This window comes from Mauremys reevesii, linkage group 5, assembly GCF_016161935.1.
Source record: "Mauremys reevesii isolate NIE-2019 linkage group 5, ASM1616193v1, whole genome shotgun sequence".
NCBI classification, from domain to species: Eukaryota; Metazoa; Chordata; order Testudines; family Geoemydidae; genus Mauremys; species Mauremys reevesii.
Window position 1 is genome coordinate 28,375,452 of NC_052627.1, and position 20,499 is coordinate 28,395,950.

General features: G+C 36.0%; 1 protein-coding gene across 4 annotated transcripts in view; it reads left to right on the forward strand.

The window, feature by feature from the left end:
- ZGRF1 (zinc finger GRF-type containing 1) overlaps positions 1 to 20,499 on the forward strand; it is a 51,306-nt gene that overhangs the window by 1,302 nt on the left and 29,505 nt on the right. For 2 of the 4 annotated variants that reach the window (XM_039541132.1, XM_039541135.1), the window contains exons 2-16: positions 532 to 623; positions 1,260 to 1,343; positions 2,068 to 2,137; positions 2,224 to 2,304; positions 2,444 to 2,500; positions 3,395 to 3,580; positions 4,644 to 6,816; positions 9,384 to 9,463; positions 13,642 to 13,731; positions 15,099 to 15,204; positions 15,284 to 15,366; positions 15,585 to 15,735; positions 16,711 to 17,387; positions 19,385 to 19,523; positions 20,276 to 20,460. In XM_039541132.1, the coding sequence (XP_039397066.1) occupies positions 2,117 to 2,137; positions 2,224 to 2,304; positions 2,444 to 2,500; positions 3,395 to 3,580; positions 4,644 to 6,816; positions 9,384 to 9,463; positions 13,642 to 13,731; positions 15,099 to 15,204; positions 15,284 to 15,366; positions 15,585 to 15,735; positions 16,711 to 17,387; positions 19,385 to 19,523; positions 20,276 to 20,460 (4,029 nt within the window). In that variant the 5' untranslated portion in view covers positions 532 to 623; positions 1,260 to 1,343; positions 2,068 to 2,116. The remainder of the gene's footprint in view (positions 1 to 531; positions 624 to 1,259; positions 1,344 to 2,067; positions 2,138 to 2,223; positions 2,305 to 2,443; positions 2,501 to 3,394; positions 3,581 to 4,643; positions 6,817 to 9,383; positions 9,464 to 13,641; positions 13,732 to 15,098; positions 15,205 to 15,283; positions 15,367 to 15,584; positions 15,736 to 16,710; positions 17,388 to 19,384; positions 19,524 to 20,275; positions 20,461 to 20,499) is intronic. The other 2 variants (XM_039541133.1, XM_039541134.1) reach the window with 1 other exon arrangement.

Consider the following 20,499-nt stretch of genomic DNA (forward strand, 5'->3'; position numbering starts at 1 on the left):
CTGTTAAATTTGTAACTTGAAAACATTTAGAGGTAGTTTCTATGAAAGACATGCAGTACGGTCTTATTTTTAAGATTAAGCATTATCAAAATTGCTGATTTATTTTAGGTCATTAAGGCTTTCAACAGCTGCAGTTATATTATTTCAGGAAGCAATAAACCAAGCAACATGAAGTCTGTATTAGTGGCCCTATTATTCAGTCTACCTTAAAATATTGTACCCATTGATCTTCTTAGCACATCTACATTGTGCCTCGGCGGGCATGTGATCAGGATTCATCACTGAATTTGGTCCTGTGGTTGGATCATTAGTAGAGCCCTGCAAATCTGCAGTTATTTGTTTTATATCCGCAGATCATGTTTGCAGATCTGATGCAGATATACATTTTGTAACTACAAGGCTCTAATCATTAGTTTCCTCTGGGTCGCATGCTGATGGGGAGTTCAACATAAATGCTGATTCATGATGCCCACCTGTTGACTGACAGAGTCTATAATTTCTATTCTTATTCTTGTTCCATTTTGTTACTAGGGATGAGATGAAGACTATCTGAAAAGTCCCATTCTGCTCTTAAGTAACCATCCTTGTGTAAATGGCTTGATCTAGCACTGTCATTAGCTCAAGTAAGGGGAAAGTGCAGACTTCTCTTCTGGTACTGTATTGTTCCACAAATGGTGATAGGTCACAGAATCTGTGAATTGCACAGTTAGGAACATGATTTTCCATACACCTCTCTAAACAGTACCAAGACTGAGAAGAATAAATTTATAGTAAAGGTTCTGAGCCACCTTGTGGTAAGTGTGTAGAATTTAAGAAGCTGAAAGACAAGACACTTTCAAACTGGAATTCTTAACGAAAAAGGTAGTACAGCTTGGGAGACATTATCATGAGAAAAAGCATGAATATATTTTATCTTCTAATACATGTTTTTTATTCAGTTGTAAAGACATTTATGTAGAAAGAAAATATATGTGAATTTAATATCTGTTTATCTGCTAACAACATAATCAGCATATTATGATTTTTCAAAAATACCTTTTGGGGACCAACTAGAAAACTATCCTATGAGCTTTTTCAACTTGTCTCTACTGCTCCAAATGTTAAAATATACTAAATATTCTCATTATGCCTTCAGCTATTTTTAATAGTCTAGTCATCATATCTTTTTCTATAATCTCTACAGCTTTCCCATGTTATGTCCTGCCATATGCCTTTTCTTATGTTTGATTACTTTTAAACACTTATGTTGCTATCTACAGAGCCAGCCAGTGATTTCAAGAAGTTAGAGCAATTGCCAGTGTTAGCTGTGTTCCTGGGGTTGTGTTTTAGTTGAAGATCCCAATGTAAGTGCAAGTCTTTACACATAAATACAAGTTATGATGTTTAACAGTTGCTTTTCTACTCTATTGATGTGTCACAATGTTTGAAGATGAGGACATGTTTATATAAAGCTTTGATTTACTAGTGACTGCCTTAGGTCAAGTTTTTCATAGGTGACTAGTGATTTTAGGTGCCCAACTTGAGACACCTGAAAGAGGCTTGATTTTGCAAGATGTGTACTCAGCACATTCAAAGATTGGGTCCTTTCGTGGTGTTTAAAATTAGGTATCCAAAAATGAAGCCCCACCAAATCACTAGGGACTTGAAAAATCTTTAATTTGTTAGTAGTGGATATGTTATTTTCTGTTTGAAAATTATTAGCCTAATTTTCAAAGTGTGTATAATTATTATTTGATACTAGCACATCTCTGAAAAATCAATCAGCCAGAGCTTCCATTAAAATGAATAGGAGTTAAAGATGCTCAGCACCTCTGAAAATTAGACCTCTTCTTCATATGTACTAAAAATGCTACTTTTGCTAATAATTTTTGTTAGCTTATTTTCACCATATGAATCTTTAGAATGCCAAAATTCCTTCACTAGCACCACCCCCCAGTTTTTGCTGTGTCTTACTTCCCATTCCCTTATAGGGAAAGAACTGGATGTGTATCTTTTTTGTCTGACACACTTACATTGCAGCTGAGTTGAATTCTAAATATGCCCTTCTCTCTTTTGGGTATTGTGAAGATCTGAATACCTGCAGTAAGCCTTGGGATTGCTTTGTTTCACCAAAGCAATGGCTTGTCAGGAGTTTACTGTAAGTCTTATTTTTAAAATTGTATATAAAATTCAAATATGCGTGTATGACCACTGTAAATAATTTGTTTACTTTTTTTAAATAAGGTCTTGTACACTCATCAGAAGACTAAGAAATCAAAAATATGGCAAGATGGAGTTTTGAAGACCGGTATTGGAGGAAATAAGGTGAAGAATTCAGGTTTAATACAGTATGATACCGTATTAGAGTATCATATATAGTACTACTCTTGCAGCTTCTATTTGTGTCACTCTATTTGCTTTTTGAAACACAATTGTTGTTTAAAATTATCCTATTTTAATACAGGCAACCTTATTTGATGACAGAGGACAATGTTTGGAGAGTCTATTTGTTCAATCTCAGGTATTTTATTATTATTATCATTTAAAAGCTTTTATCCTTGTTTGGATAAGTAATTTGAGACAGCATCTTTTATCTTCACATGATCCAAAATTCCATACTCTACAGTTTTGTCTAGCTTGTCATTGCTAATGTTCTAATCCTTGCAGCTGTTAAATTTTTTACATTAGAAAACAATCATCTGGACAGGTTGTTTGTATGTCACTATATGTAAAGCAGTACATAGCAGATTTTGAGTACAGTGGATAACTGACAAATGCGCCAATGGTGGATAAAGAATATTAATATACAGTAAGTTTTCACTGCATGTGGTTGTGCAGCCCACTATGCTTGGAATATCCTCCTACTAAAGTGTGTAATTCTTTCACACCATTTCTTTAAAAAACAAACAAACAAAAAAGCCACCATTCATAGACCTACCTATTCTAGAAAGCATTACAACTGCAGTGTACTCTCACCATTACATGTTTGATTTTGATCTGTATAGTACCTTTTTATGTTGCAAGCTCTTGAGGTGGAGAGCTGCTTGTTTGTTTGGTACTACTGAGTTATTGTACAGCCAAACACTGATAGACCTATATAAATAATTATGATTTAAGGAGCTAGATGTTTAAAAGCTTAATTCTTTTAAGACACAGTATTCAATAATCTGAGCAAATTGGAGTTTTTATATTAGAACCTATACAAACAATTTGAAACCAAGGGCTAATGTTTGCTTTCATAGCTAGTCTGCTCCAGTTATCTAGGATAGAGTGAATGTTGTGTTTTGGTTTCATGTCTGACAGTATTGTAAACAAAAAATCTTTCAGTATGCATATGTTTTGCAACATTTAGGATAAACGGTCATTTTTTCACTGGCCATTACACACAGTCTCTTTTGTTCTTTGTCTCGTCTAGGTGAAACCTGGAGATGACTTAGAAAGCGATCGATATTTAATCACAATTGAAGCAGCAAAAGTTACTGAAAACTGTCGTAGTGAGCTGCCAAAGAAAACAGAAGCTCCTATATTGAACAGAAATAGTTTGAAGCCCACTGGTCTATCTCTGCCACATCTACCTGTTGGCTTGAAAAGGAAACACACTGTATGTTTTTGTTTCTTATGTATGTTTGACATTCATATACAATTTAAAACATTAATGGAACCTCTTAATTTGCACGAGTGTCAGGGAAAACATATTTCAAATTACTGAGTTGTTTCCCTCCTCCTGGTTGTGTATTTCCTGCAACTGCATCCAGCTTAGTGCCTTTCCTAGTGTTTTCTGCTTATCCAAGGAATAAGTCTGTGTTTTGGGGATGTAAGTGAGGAGCTCCATTGGAGTGAAATCAAATGAGGTGTGTATAGACAAGGAGATAATAAAATGTTTGAGTATAATTCTCAGCAGAAAACTACATTAATATAAGTATATTGTTTAGGTCTATGACTTGTTAAATTCACACTAAATATGTCATCTCCTAGCCAGCTTTACTTTACAGCATATTAGATTTTGTTTAGTTACAGGATATTAACATTAAAATATTAATGAAGAGTATTACACTTCCAATGAATGCATTAGTACATATTTGGGTAGTACAAATAAAATAGGTAAGGTGTACTGGAAAGAAAATATATGTAATTAATGCTGCAGATGAACAAAACTACCTTGCTCAGCACATGTAAGCATGTCTATTGTTAGACATCATTCTGTGAATTCTTATGCATGTATATTTCAGCAGTCTCCGTTCATACCATTATCCTTAAATGTCTATCCATTTTTCTCTTAACACCTTTTTCCAGAGGGGCTCAAAACATTGCATGGTTTGCACAATAATGTATATGTTGCCGTGCATGGGAACAGATTAATGCCAGAGTTTAGTATTAAGTGTACTGATACAGTCCCCCAAAAGCACAAAGAAATGTAAGGCAAACTCTTAATATTATCAAGGAGTTATTTTTCCCTGGTTTAATAGATTTGTTATGTTTAGCAGTATTGCTGCTGTTAAGGGTGCGATACAAAAGAACCATAATTTTGGGTTGTTCAATGAATGTGTCAAATTGTTTGATGATAACATGCAGCATAATAGGTGTCCTGTTGCTTTCTACTGTTTATGTTCCAAATTCAAAAGCTGATTTATGAATAAGATTAAAATTAAAAACTTCTCTCTTAGGGCTTCCAAGGGCCACGTCAAGTTGAAAAGAAAATGGTGCCAATGGAAGATGATGCAGCAATAATAATATCCCCTACATCCAAGTGGTCTCAGTCTTCCTTTCCTTCTCAGTTGCATATCACCTCTCCTTTATTTTCTACTACTTGCAAGAAGGATGCAGAAACTAATTTACCATCACACTCTAATAATGATACTTGCACAAGTAGCGATAGAGACGGTATGTCTGTCTCCTCACTGGTTTCCACTTCTTATATTGGCATTCCCAAAGAAGTGATACATAATAGAAACCAAAGCATCTCCATTTCTGGACAGATGGAATCAAATTGTCAGACAATCAATGGTGTGGGAGTCTCACAGAACATCAGGAGCAAAGCACAGATTATAGCACTTCTGAAATCCAAGCCAACACAACTGTGCAGAGAGCAAAAACCTTCTGAAATCACAGAGTGTTTTTCTGGATGTCAGCCATCAGAAAACACAGGCATTTTATTTAAACAAAAGAGTGAAACTCTATCAGGACGTATGGATAACTCTGACAGAGAAAGCACCAAGAATATACAGCACCAGTATACTACAGAGAAAACTATAACTAATAATCATTGGGATGTTTATATGCTGCCAAATTCGGCTGAACTATCTTGTGATGAAGAAGTTACAGTAAGGAGACATGACAAAACAAGTAATTTAGGTTTGGATTTACAAGACCCTTACAACCCAAAGGCTTCACAGTTCGTGACAGCCTTTGTGCAGCCTGTTGAAAAAGATCTAAATTACAGTCGCATGGAACTAACAGATCATGAGAGGCAATACAGCTGGGATTGTAAAACAGTTTCTCAAGCATCTGCATCCAGTAGAACTGACTGGGCAACTCAGCTGTCAACTATTAATGAAAGTTTTGGCAAAGACCAGCCCAATACTTGTGTATTATCTGAATCAAACATAAATAAAGAGAGTAACATTCAATTTGTCTCATCTTCAGAAGATGTTTATTCTAGAAGCACAAATGGGTCCATTACCTTGGAAACAAATCTCCCCAAATCCAATGAAAATGTAGTAACTGAGAGTCTTAAAGATTCAAAAGTTTCTTCTGCTCAGTCACAAAGTGAACCTCTGCCAAGAATAAATTCAGGAAGTGTAGTTAATGAGTCTAGGATTTCTGAGCACGTAACGTGGGCTGGTTCTGGAGCTATAAATGAGGAATTAACTGTATGTAGAGATGTTAGTGATCAAGCTGAACAGTTCATGGAGATTAACTTCAATCTATTGGATGCTTTTGATTTTAGTGACACAGAAGATAAAGTAGTATGTGAAAGTAACATGTTTTCACAGGGTTCAGCATGCTTGACAAAGGGAGCTATGGCACAAAATGGTGAGAGGAGGTTTCATAGGAACTGTGAAGTAATGCTACATAGTAATGAGGAAAGAGTTGTCAAATATTCAACAATGCTGGGAGAGAGAGATGATAATCAGATCAGAGAGTCTCTGCCATTAAAACTTTGTGATGAAACCTGTGAAGGTTGTGACAGGAGTGTGAAAGATGTTTTAACTCCTTTGATTGAACTGGGACACTCAGGGGCTGAAAACATTGTAGAAGGGATGAATGCAAGTACATTAAATACTGAAACCACTGGCAGTAGGAAAGGCCTTGATTTCTCTCCAGTGTGTACCATTAGTGACTTGATAGTGAATAAAAAGTGCTCTAATAATTTTGTGCACAGTGGAGCCAGTAACTATGAATGTGAAACTAGGAACAACAAGTTTGAGAAAACTGAAATTATTTCATATATTCCTGCAACTTTACAGACTTATGTCATGGACAAAAATCCTGAAAAAGATGTTTCCAGAACTGCCACTCACCCTTTAACAAAAAGGCATTCAACTTCAAAGGAAGCTGGAATAGGTGAAACTGAGTTTGAAAATGGATCAAGCATCATGCCTTCCATCCGTGAAGTCAGGGAAGGTGAACGAATGGGAACTGATTGCTTGAAACACTTGGCTCAAATTGATAATTCATCAGGGCTTCCTGAGTTGGCAAATGGCATTACTCTTTTAAGATCTTTGACTGAACATAAGACAGCATTAGAGAGTTTACAAATGTTGGAGGACAATAATGGTTTGCTTTATCAACGAGAGACTACTAAAGAGAAAAGTGAACCAGCTGAAGAATTGGAAGGTTAGGCCAAATTCCATTTGACATTGGATTATGACATTAATTTTTAAATATTTGATTTCTATATTAGTGTTTGACCTGGCTGCTTTATTTTCCCATAAAGATTTAATTCTATTGAAAAAAGGTATTTCCAGTTAGAAAACTGAATTATATGTTCTACAGATGATATCTTATACTCTCCATGAGTATCTTGGCATAGATAATAAAACAAACAAACTTTTTTATCTAGTCTCAACAGAGGAGACAAGGATTGAATGGGCATGGAGACTGAACTGCCTTTCAACCCTAGAAGTCATCATTTTAGGTCATGTTGAAACATACTGTGGGGGAAGCTTGCACTTATCACCTTGTATTGTACCTACTCTGTAGTTAAATAGAATGCTTCAGTTTCCAGAACTGCTAGTTGTAACTTTTTACTAATATTAAAATTCACAATTGAAATTAACTGTAAAAAAAAATAAATGTAGGATCTGGTCCTGCACCACTGAAGACAATGTGATTTTGCTATTGACTCCAGTGGATATAGGATTGGGCCCTTTAAGGAATATAAAATGAATTAGTTTGGTGGTGACAATTCATTTAACAGAGTCTGTAGGAAAAATGATTACAGTAATAGTGACTAAGCAGAATGTTATGCTTCATTATTGCCTGAAAGTTGGAGGTCCACTCCCCCACCCCAAGCCAGAGAATGCTGGAACAGCTAGAATATAAAAGGATTGAAGATGGATGATTTGTTACTCAGAACGGCAGAAGACAAATAGAGTAACATTTTTTATTGATAACTAGTTAACATCAGTTATTGGCTAGAGTGAATAGGCTCTTAGGCCTGATCTAAAGCTCATTGAAGTCTTTACATGGACTTCTGTGGATTTGGGAGCGGGCTTCCCTAATATTTGAGTCTCTGTGGTAAGGATTTGACTTCTCAACATGGTAATTCGTAAGCACTGAAATTTGACAATTTTTATCAAAGTAGAATGTTAAAATTATTGAAAGAAAATTGAAAATAATCTGATAATGGGCCAAATTCTGTCTGCAGTTATTTGTGCATTGCAATTTAAACTAATTGGACAGTATTTAGCCCTAATATGTTTTTAGAGTGAACAGCACAACATGTGAAGGGAGAACAACCTCCAGAAGTAAGATTTTTTTTTGAAGATGGCTTCCTTTCATTTTGAGATTTAAAATAAACAGAGTTTTCCTCAAGCTGTTGTCATTTGTATATAAAACAAAGATTTAAAATGATAAAAATCAGACTCTGCATATGTAATTGAAAACACATAAAGGGGATCAATTCTAAGCTTAGTGGGAGTTGAGGAAACTAGTCAACTCTTACAAGTGGGTGAACAGATGCAATTCCTGGAAAATGTATAACCAGGTAGGAAAATATATACTTGAGCCGCCTGAAAGCAATACCTGTTGTATATTGCAATTTTATTTCAGATTTCGCATTCTAGCAGTGGGCCCTGATAACAGGATTACTCAATGGTGAATTAGAGATGCTAATTTGAAAAATGTGGTATAACAATCTGAAAAATAATAATAAAAAGAAAAAAACAGACGTAAGGTATAACCAGCCAAAAAAAAAAGAATTTGCTAACTACTTTAGCAACTATCAAGCCTCTAGTGCCAACAACTGTAATTGTTGGCCTTGATTAATTTTAAATTTGTTTTAAGTTATTTAAAAAGGATATTGCTAAATATTGTTTAAGTAGTCTTTAAGCTTTCTTTTTTTGTAATACCTCCTTAGACATTTGAAAATGTTACTTTGGAAGTTTTCAGTTAATGTAGATGTCCTTTTTAATTCCTTTTGCAGAGTTCTACTCCATCCTCCCACTCTCCATCAAAAACTGGTTACATTAAAAGAATTGAGTTTTTTGGTTGTTTTTTTTTGTTTTTTTTTTTTTAAAAGGAAGCTGAGTGTTTTGACACAGGATTAGTTCCAAATATGTTAGGATCTTTTGTCAATCAATTTTTATTTTTTTTTACTCTTCCCATGTAAAACTTTCATACACTTGCTTTGATATCAAAATTACATGAAGAAGAGTATTAATTAGTAAGGTCCTCATCCTTCAAAGACTTAGACATAGGCTTAACTTTACTTATATGAGCAGTTGCCAATGTCTTCAGGGATAGGGTATTATGCTGGAATTTTTTTTTCTTATATATGACCAATGAATAGCCTAGGAAATGGCTTTAAAAAAAAATTGGCGCTCTTGCCATGAAATAGTAACAGCTATTGCAGTAATTTGCAGATTTTAATGTGTATCAATAGTGTATCAGCCTCTTTTGGAGTGGTACTGTCAGACTATTTTATATACACTACTGACATAAACGTGTGCAATTAGTATGTGTGCTAAAATACCTTATGCAGTTTTTGGTACTTGGTAGCAACTTTCTTAAATGTGTCCCAGACCTGAATATCTTATTTCCATGAGTAGTGCCAATGACTTCAGGGAGATAACTACTTACATGAGTAAGGGTTGCAGGATCAGACTGTGTAAATGTTCAGATTTTTTCTGATTGAATTGAAATTGTAACTAAGACTTATTATGTTTTTCCTTCTTTTGTAGCTAGGCAACAGTTAGCTGAAGTGTCTTATTCAGAAGATATGCAGACCTCTTATTTGTACCTTGATCCTCCTGAAGTGGTGGTAATTAATTTCATGTGCATGTTCCTATACAAAATAAAATCAGCTTCCATGCTGCTCCTTAAATCCACTTGATACTTTGAGACACCACAATAGTTGAGCTGAGGGATGGAATATAAACAAATAATGTAATATACCTACATACTTTTAATTCACCACATTATTAACCTGTGGTCTTCATTGCCAGAATATATTATGCATAAGGTTTAAGGCCATAAGGGACCACCAGACCATCTAGTCCTGCCACCTGTATATCAGGCCACCAACACCACCCACATGCTAAACCCAACATCCAAAATTAGACCATAGTATTACATCCACAGAAGACTAGACTTATGTGTCACAAGCTGAGAATAGGAGGGACCGAGGTACGCCTGTGCCCAAGACCCTCACAATGGCAAGGAAATGATTGTGAGATATACTCAGATAATCCTAGCAAGTGACCCACCCCTACTCACTGCAGAGGAAGGCGAAATCCTCCCCACAGTCACTGCCAATCAGACCTGGAGGAAGATTCCTTCCTGAACCCATGTATAGCAATCACTTAAACCCTGGGCATATGAAGAACCAGCCAGCCCAAGTATCCAAAAGAGAGAGAATGCTTGGTGCCACTTCAGAGCCCTGAGCCTTCCTGTCCAATGTCCTATTTCCAGTCATGGCAATCCCTGATGCTTCAAGGGAAGAAGACAAAAAAAAAACCTCCCAGAGTACACAGAAGGGAAAAAGCCTTCCTGACACCTGGTAGCTGACTGAAGTCATGAAGCATGAGCTTTAAGGAACATAAGACAAACCGGACGTGAGCCCCAGGGATTCTGACCTCTGTCTTGTACCATCACAAGCAACCCTGTTTGTCCAGCTCTCTCTCACAACTAATGAAGTTGTTTGCCCATACAATACCTATTATGTGTCTGTTCCAGAAGTTCATGCACCTGATGGTTAGAAACCTTCTAATTTCCAGCCTGAATTTTTTCATTTCCAGTTTATATCCATTTGTTCTTCTGTCAACATTACCCTTTAGCTTAAATAGCTCTTCATCTCCCTGGCACTTACTCCTCTGATGTATTTATGAAGAGTAATCGTATTCCCTCTCAGTCTTCTTTTTGCTAGACTATATAAGCCAAACTCTTTCAGTCTCATATATGTCTTCCATTTTCCTGATCATCCTAGTAGCTGTTTGCACCTGTTTGTTTAAATTCATCGTTCTAGAACAGTGGTTTTCAACCTGTGGTCTGTGGACATCTGGAGTTCCACAGACTATTTCCAAAAGGGTCTGTATCTCCATTCGAAATTTATTGGTCCACAAATGAAAAAGTTGAAAGCTACTGTTCTAGAATATGGATCAGCAGAATTATACACAGTATTTCAAATGAGGTCTTAACAGTGTCTTGTATAATGGCATTGAGACTTCTCTCTCTTTCTCCTGGAAATGCCTCACTTAATACATCCTGAGACTGCATTTGCCTTTTTCACAGCTACATGGGTTGCTTGTAGTCATCTTGGGATCAACCTACAGACCCAAGTCTCTTCTCTGTTGCTTCCAACTGATATGCATTTCTGATATAAACTGAGGGTCTAATCATGAGGACAAAGTGCTTGATCTTGCATTTTGAACTATATTATTGAGGTTAAGAGCTTATCAGGACATTTATATAAAATATTCAGAGTTGTATTTGATACCATAAATGTGATACATCTTCAACCATAACCCAACCACAGTATGCTTAGGATTAGAAAAACTTCTCTTTTGTGTAGGTTATTGTGTAACTATTTCTTAACACCTTCTTCTGGAGCATCTGGCCACTTCTGGAGGAAAGACACAGGACTAGATAGATCACTTATCCCATCTAGAATGGTGATTCTTATGTTCCTACCGAGTTTAATTTTTAAATGGGGAACTAATAACTTCAAGTTTTCTTGTAAATGTAGTCAGAACTTCTGCCCTTCCCACCACAGTCAATCTAAGGTATTTTAGGAAAAAACAGAAGCAGTTTTTTCATGTATACACAGTCTACAAAATGTGTGAAAATATCATTTGAGTTTTTTAAAAAAATGAAATCTATTTTGTACAGTTTAACTGTAGTGAAAACTGGACACCTGACAAACCACTGAAATCTCATACAGAAGGATTAAATAAACACAAAAGATAATCACTGTTTTTTACTTACACAGATGCCATTGCTTCTGTAAGGAAATCAGTATGACATTTTATCTACAGTGGATGAACCATTTAAACCTTTACAGGTTGATTGTCTTTAAAAATAAGTGTGTTTTTCTTTGTAAGTATATTATGCTCAAACCTGAGAATACTAATGCTTGGGTTTAAAATCAAGCACTTGAATATTTATATTGAAGTCAGTTGGACTACTCACATGCTTAACGCTACACGTTTTGAGTGTGTGTCTAGGACTAGGGCCTTAGTTTGGATGAGCTATGATAGTATTAGTAAAAATTCCCCTTTTGAATCATTATTGCCTTAAAAAAAATCAAACCAAATAAATCAGTGATGGCAGAATAATGTTAAAGTTTAATTTTTTGTAGGGTGAGAAGGTAAAAGGGAGAGGATATTATTAATTTACCAGTTTGTTCTTTGACCCTGTAGGGCCACACTTCTTGTTTCAACCCCAAACAATGAAATATTCTACACACAAATTCCAGAATTCTTTCAATATTTTAAAAATGTCATTGCATTTATATTATGATGTTTAACATTATGTACTGAATGCTTCTGCTCTGAAATGACATGTATACACACAGAGATCTTTTATATATCAAGAATTGGAGCTGAATGAGATACAAGGACTACTTAAAGAACAATTGTTCCATCATTCTACTTACATGCCTTTGATGGCTAACCATGTGATCTTGTTCTTGTAATCCTCCTCATTCACACCGTACTGTTCGGTTGCCTGCCTTGCCTGAAACTAGATTGTAAGGCATTAAGCACAGCAGCACATTTATTTTGTCTATCTGTACTGGGAGGTGCCTGGCACCCTTCTGAGTGCTGTAAAACAAATGATAGTTACCCACACTCCTCTGATAAAGTTCCTGTCCACCTTAGTAAGAAATTAATGGGAGTTTTACCCAAGTAAGGAGTGCAGGATTGGGCATACAAGTGAATATTTTCAGTGTTGTTTGGAAATTACAATGGAGAAGCTGAAAAGCAAAATGTTAGAGAATGCTATTAAATTTTAAAAATAATGGCAGTCATAACATTGCTTGCTGCAATCATTCTGATAAATATTTATTTAAGGTTCTTCATACACTGCCCTATTTCCTACATTCTTATCCATCAGCCATTCTCTTACAATGGACCCTTCCCATCTGGGCAAAGCAGTCTCAGTGATTTTTTTGTTGCTAATAATTCCATAGCCAGAATCTTTAATGGGATACTATTGCATGATGAAATAGGGCCAGCCCAAAAAGATGGGTAACGGTTGGCCTCAGTGGTCCCACTGCTGTTTGAGGGGAAAAAAATGCCATATCTTCTTAAAATGGTTAAAGGATCTCTAGTGGAGCAGAATCTGGGATTAAGTATCTCCTATTCCAAAATACTTACTGCCTACTCCCACTGCTATGGTATGCTGCTATCTTATCCTCCCCCAGTATTATCACTGGTATCTTTTTGTTGTTGCTGTTTCCCCAGGGTTTTTTTTTTTTAATAAACTTTCACTATTTAAGATTTCTCTTATTGCTTTCTAGGATACTTTACTAAGAGCCCTAGTGCTTGCTTGGATTGAGGTTCATGGTCAGACAGTGTGATGACGTTTGCTCAGTGCCTGTCTGCATTATGTTCATGTTATCTAGTACTGTTATTAGCCCTTTGCTTTAACCCTCAAGAATTAAAATTTCATATTCTTCCAACTGACAGAAATAGACATCTTTCTAAGCACATTCTTCTGTTTCTCCCCACAGCAGTTGTATACTACAGTTAGCCAACAGTGGGGCCACAAGTTTTCTGCTTCCAAACAGTGAGCATGATATACAGTGTTCTCCAGTGTATAGACATATTAGCTGCCAGAAAAATCTTGAGCTCTATATCCGGGTTAAATGTTAAATTCAGAACTTTTTCCATGAAGCAAGTTTTGACTTCAAGCCAGAATAGGTCCTCCTCTGCAAAAGTGACTGTACAGAATAACCAATGGCACTATCTGACCAATTTGCTCTTGGTGTTTTGTATCCAGCAATCTTCCATGAACAATGAAGTAGAGAAATCTGTTGCTGCTCTCCTAGCTGTAGCACCAGGTCAGGGAACATTTGACCACCAATCAAAGGTACAATCTAAGGAGTTCAAGTGCTAACAATGCCATATGTCTTTAAAATTTAAGATAATGGTTCACCATTTTCAACAGAATGCTGAGTAAAGTTCCAATCAAAAATAGTTAAACATTCATCTTAGATCTCCCGATTTGTTTGCATTTTAATACATCTTTCTGTATGCAGTTTATTATGGACTGCAAATTCATAGTTCAGTAAATGGAAGAAGAGGGTCACAATTTTCTGTTGAATTAAAGATGTGGAAAATAGTTTGTGCTGAGTTGCAGAGACATGAGTTAATGCTTGCCCTATATAGTATTGTAAGAGCAAACCAATTGTGTTTTTTCCTTTATATTTACAGATAATCTGTGTCAGATTATAGATTGTTGCTAAACAGTTTTTGCTTTAATATTCACAATATGTTGTCTAGCCAGCTGAATTTCAAGGGCATCAGGTACAAGGATCAGCCGCTAGTGAGCTAGTGATGAGATCTCCCTACTCCCAGCTAGGGTGGAATCAATACCCAGATACGGTTGAGCATGAAAGCCTCACAACAGACAATTATTTATTGTCACCCCAGTTATCAAGCAGTTCTGTCGTGACTGGCTTAATACAGGTAAAATGAGGTTTGTTCTAGTTGCCTTTCCTTAGTCTAATCCAAGAAAACATCATGTGAAAATAACATTTAGGAGGAGAATTATCTATTAAAACCACCATAAATATATCAAAATCACTAAGAACTAAAAAAGTTAGTTTGTGTTCACAAAGTTTGCTTAAGAGTGATAATTAATGAGTAATGATCCTAGAAATCTTTACTCTGCTGGAGGCCTTGTTCATATGAGTAAGAGTTTATAAGACTGAATTTCTAATTTTAATCAGTGTCTCTGATCAGTGAAACACATACATTTGTACATGGGATATTAAATTGAATACCTTCCTCCCAGAGGAACGCAACCAAGGCCTTTTACAATTTACTCATTTGGGGGGGGATCAGGAGTGTAACGTTCTGTTCTGATCTGTTCTTGACAGTGGCATCTATAACTGCCCAGTCCTGTTACAGTATATGATGTACTTCAGAGTCCTGAATCAAGGAGAAGAAAAAAAATCTGTCTGGATCATATTGTCCTGACTTATATATCTGGTCTCAGATTCCTGGAATATTGTGCCATCCTTTTCTCCAGAACAGTGTCCCTTACAGTACTGAAGAAACTGGAGGAAAGCCGTTTATATGTCTTATTTCCAGACCTGTTAGCAACATTGCTAGTGCAAAATATTTTGTTTGATTGAAAGTTTTTTATTGGAAATGAGGTCTTCCCATTTAAAATGAAAATTTTGAAAGATGAATAATATTTTATCAGCTTTATAAAATTAGTTTTTTCTGAAGTCCCCAGGCTCAAGCAGTCTTACAGAAGTTGATCTGAACTTTATTACAGAAGATAATTTTCAAAAGAAATGCGACTTTATTGAAGACCCAATCCCCAGTGCATCTCGTAAGTAAATGTGAAGTAATAATGACTGACCCCCAGAATGATTATTCTGTCTGAATGTTGTCTTTCCTTTTTCCCCCAGCAGTGATGTTGAATTTTACAACATCTTCTCATTCAGATTTTAATTTGGGACTGACACAGTGGACTTCCTGGGAGCCCAACAAGGTGTGAATAGGCTGTTTATTTTAGGTCTCTTTTCCTATAATGGTCATAACAGTAGTATCTGATATCCATATAATATTTTGTTAGATGCCTCTCCTCAAAGTTTTGGAGGAAGTGTTTCAGGTAGTTGTAAACAATGTTTTGAGTATTAATTGTTTTTTACTATCTCACGTTTGTTTCTCTTCCTAACTTAGCTTTTCAAATTGCTTCCTTGCATATAGGTGTTATCAGTGCAGCAGGTTCCTTCTTTGAATTCTGATTCTATGTTCCCAACGCCAAGGAGTGAAGAAAATAGGATAGACATACAAGAACAGAAGTCCCTGACATCCAGATGTTTACCAAGTGATAAAGATAATTCAGCATACTTTTTCAGTGAGAAAAATATTCTTTATAATTACAGGTTGTGCTGCTTTTGCTGCAGAGCTTTGAAGTTCTGTGACACTGAATAAGTTCCATTGCATAAACCTGCTACTGTACGCTGATGTCTAGATCCTGAAATGTTCTGAGTGCTTCCTGGCAAATGCCAAGCTCCTTCAACTCTCATTTGTTTCAGGTCTCATATGTGTTTGTGTAAAGTTGTAAATAGCAATTAGCTAAAATATCTTGCTAGCCTGGGTAAGTTAATTAGAGCCATGTTGTACTCTGTTTATTTCTGAAATAGTATTTCCACCAGTAAGAAACTTTGCAACAAATCAAGTGCCTTTTATAATAAGGCATTAAAAAAGCTGAAAGCCAAGCTTTCACCCTTAGTACGGTAATTTTTTGTATTTGCCTGCTTTTAAATTTTCTTCCATCAGACCTACTTTTAGTGACTGTGTTAACACCTGGGATATTATTTCTTCTCATATTGAATTTGGGAAGAGGATTCTTGTAATTCCAGAACTTTATTTTTTACATGGGACAATAGTAACTTTGTGGTATTGTTTTATTTCTTGCAACTGTTAAAGCTGAAATCTATAATGTTTTTGAAAGCATGCTGCTGAGCTAGCCCTTAGTTCCAAATATTTATTAGTAACTGCAATAGTAGAGGCTATACTGCCAGAGTACTGAAACAATTTTTAGAGAATATAGGTCTTAAGTGCAACTCTTCTAAATTTTTATTTGAAAATAGGAATTTAAATGATATAAGAATCACATTTGAAATGACTATTTAAGTGCTGGCATTTAGTTTGGTACTCTTCAGGGTACACCAGCATGAAGGGCTTGCTGCCTACAGAGGACAGACATGATAAAGTCAAGATGCATGAGGAAGTTGGAATATTTTGCTTATTCTGTGTGTTTTTTAAAATTAATATAGCGTCTGAAGGATTGGTGCAGCAGGTTGCTAAAGACGTATTTGCCTTATAGGAATAGAAGAGTCCTCCTGTTCAGGAGATGGCAACCTCTCAAGACTCCCGTCCACACTTAGAACAAGAACGCCACTTATCACTGTTCCTACCAGCGAGGAGATTCCTGACTCAGAAGTTTATTATTCAGGTGTAATTGACTGTGAGGAAGTCCAGCAATCCTTTGGCTCTCCAACAGTCAACTTTTATGACAAGTCAGGAGAATTTCCTGTCTGTGCTTTTGGGCCTGAGGACAGGAAGTATGAAACCTCTGTGCCTGTAGAGTGCTTGGAAGAAAGAGAAGGGGAGTTTATACAGCCAGTGTTTTCTAATGCGACTTCACAAAACAGACAAAGCAAGTGGCTGAAATATCAAAACAGGGCTCAGTGTGATTTGATAACTCAAAACAGAGGTGATGTGAAAGTGACTGATTACTTCTGTGCTGAGAATGTCTTTGGAATGCCACATGCTGACACTAGAGAGAGTCAGAGTGATGCCATGAATAAAAGCCTTCCAGACTCTGTGCATCTGCAGATGATAAAAGGCATACTTGGTAAACACGGCAGAAATTTTAGCAGCCAAGATTCTGTTTCAGAAGGGAAGATAATTTCTCTGCACTTAAACCAGATTCCTATTGCTGAAGAAGCACAAAAGGTGTTAGGTCAGCTGACTCACCGTGGTGTAATAGGAGGCACCCAGGTGCGTAACTATTCAAGCAGACTGTGTACACTTACTACATGTTTGCCCCACCGGCAATGCATGTCTGGCTGTACTATCTGGAGCTGGTCTTGTCAAAAACATCCTTGCAAAATAGTCATGAAAATTCACCATTCCAGGCGCACACACACAAAAACCCACCTATTTATCCACACTTCTGATGAAGAAAAGATCAGTGACATGTTACTTATGTTAAAAAAAGTCCTGGCCTGTAAAAATTTGCAAGGCTGAATGGTGTGATATTTATTGTTGATAGAAAAACATTTTACTGAGCATTCTAACTGCATTTGTCTGATCTCCTTTGGGCTATTACAGCTAAATATTGATTTCCTATATCTTTTGCTGCACAAAGTTTATGGTACAAACATTTTTATTCTGATAACTTTTATGACTAACTCCTGGCTCATCCACTGCCAGATATAGACTTGTATGCTCTGAATTTTGATGCCAGGGAGATGACAAGAAGCCATTTGTGGTGTTATGGTCTTGACCAGAATTTGCAAGGCCACTTTCAAAAATTGGTTATTCTGATTGAAAACACATTTGTAGCACACACACATCAGGTGGAAATAGATAATTCTATAGGCAAATTATATTTAGCTGTGCCTCAACATATGACTTTTGCACAGAGAAGACTTATAGCTGCATTTCAGGTGGTCTTTATGAAAATTGCCTCCAAATTTTCTAGGTTTTGTTTCCCTTCAAATTTATATATAAATCCATGTTTTCTTCAGATAAAAGCCATTTTTAGTTTGTTGGTTAAAGAAGTTAATGTTTTGAGGGGGAAAATTAGCTTGATAGACTATAATGGATGATTTCATGCTTTTGCAATCTTTAGTGACAGTCAACTTAAAGAGTCACATTTTACCTACTACTTTAGTAACTCACAGCTAAGGTCACTACAAATGTAAGATTCCATCTGTTTAAAACAATGTTTGTGTACTTTATCTACATAATATTGTCAAATGCACAGTAAGTTTCATAGTTCCCCTGTATAATTAGTCATTTTCTTCCTTCCTTTGACACAGCAGTGACAGAGGGAGGGAGGAACGTTGGGGAAAATGTGAAAGATAAAAATCAATTAATTTGTTTGTCATTTAAAGTTAACAGTATTCCTTTAAGTCAATATTTTGTATTTATAGCTTGAGGGTTATGGTTATTCATATAGACTGCTCACACAAAATAGAATATTAAGGCTTGAAAAATGTTATTTCAAAATGCAGTAGTTAATTTTCTAAGTTATCTCATCCATTTTAGCATTAAAAGCAAACCAATTAGGAGTCATATGTATAATAAACTAAGAGCTTCTTGAGAAATACAAATAGAGATGTTTGAGTTCAGAACACAAAGCAGTGTCCAAAACAAGTGAAAAGTGGATTGAACTGGGGAGGAGAGGGACCAAAAACAAAAGTCCTACAGTTTACAAATCAAGAAAATAGATATTTGAGAACTGGTGAAAATATTCGTTTCCAGGCACAAACCTGGCAGGTCATATTTTAGCCCCCAGATAATAAGGTATATACACAATAAAATGCTGACAAGTCTTCTGAACTGTAGAAATGAAACTAGTTTTGCTGCAGTGCAGAAATGGTACTTATCATGGATTGGGTGGAATTCATCTGTGTGCGACGAACTGCACCATGCCTCTGCCTCACTTCCATTACAGCTCTCAAAATAGCACTTAGATTGTGCATAGACTTTGTCTGTCCAGGGGTGAATTTCACTTTGTTTAGAACTTCACTTTGGAAGTGAATATGGTACTACTGTATAAAGTGCTGTCCAAAGCCCCAGTACTGAAAACTTGTATATGCTTATTTTTACATGTGTGGGTAGTCCCACTGAAGTGAATCAGATTGCTTTTCTTTTGCATATCAGTTAGGAATAAAATTCCTAACATTTGGAATTACTTATTTTATAAAAAGAATAAGGGGGATCGGGGTTTGGCAAGGCTTTTTAATGCCTTCTTTGTTACTTTGCAGGACATATCCATCTCTGAGCTGTCTTTTCCCAGTGGGGATAAAGTAAAATGTACTAATCTTCCTAAAAGGCAGACGTATATACCTACAGTGTTTCAATCTTATGTTCATTACAAACAGATCTTTACAGCTGCTTTGACAGGTATGGCTGACATCTGTTGGAAACTATAATAAATTTTAAAAAAATCACAACCTATTAATTTCTCAAGTTTCACAAAGTGAAGAAGTGGTATCCATGTTATGTTAATATTAGATTTGTATCTGTTTTGGCACCTGACTGGCTCTCCTGTCCACACACCTTAATTCTGACGTATACTTTGTTATGGTTGAGAATATTAGGCTCCTCTGCCTATTCACTCCTTGACCATTTATTTTAAAAGGTCATGTTCCATGTAGTGATATATGTAGCTTTGCTCAAAGTACTGCATTTTCATGTCGGGGAACAGTAACTTCTATCTGATTTGACTGTATCTTAGTTACTCTGACAACAGTGGTTTCAAACTGATTGCTATTTTTAATCCAATTTTTCAAAAACAGACTGAGGGCGAAATTCACCTCTGTGCTGTTGTGTAGCCCAAGGCCCACATACCACTTAAGTCCCACATCAAAATTTGTACCTAACTTTTTTCAAGTGCAATCATTTTAATATGCAAATCCTTCAGTTTACACACCTAAATGGGACTTGTGGAAATAAGGTAGTTGGAACTAAATTTCTGAATTGTTCATACTCAGAAGGTGGTGTCCTATTTAGAGGTCAGGTTTACATCTTTGAAAAATTGGCCTTCTAGATTTGTGGTTGATAGTAACAAATTCAGATGCATTTGTTTACTTAACTATTATGTACACAAGTATTATTTGAAGATAATCTTAATGCCCCCCTCTCTTTTTTTAAAGAGCAATTAAACATATTGCTTTTTGAGCTGTCACAAAGGCTACACAAGGCTCTTTCCAAAGTGAACACATCATTTTGCAAGTCAGTGAAAGATGGGCAAGAAGAAAGTAAGGAAAACTGTGTTCCACTCTGCAATCACAAGCATCCAGCAAAGCTTGTTATGGTTAAAAAAGAAGGTCAAAATAAGGTGCTGTTTTTTCTTGTTTATGGTACTTAGATTATATTC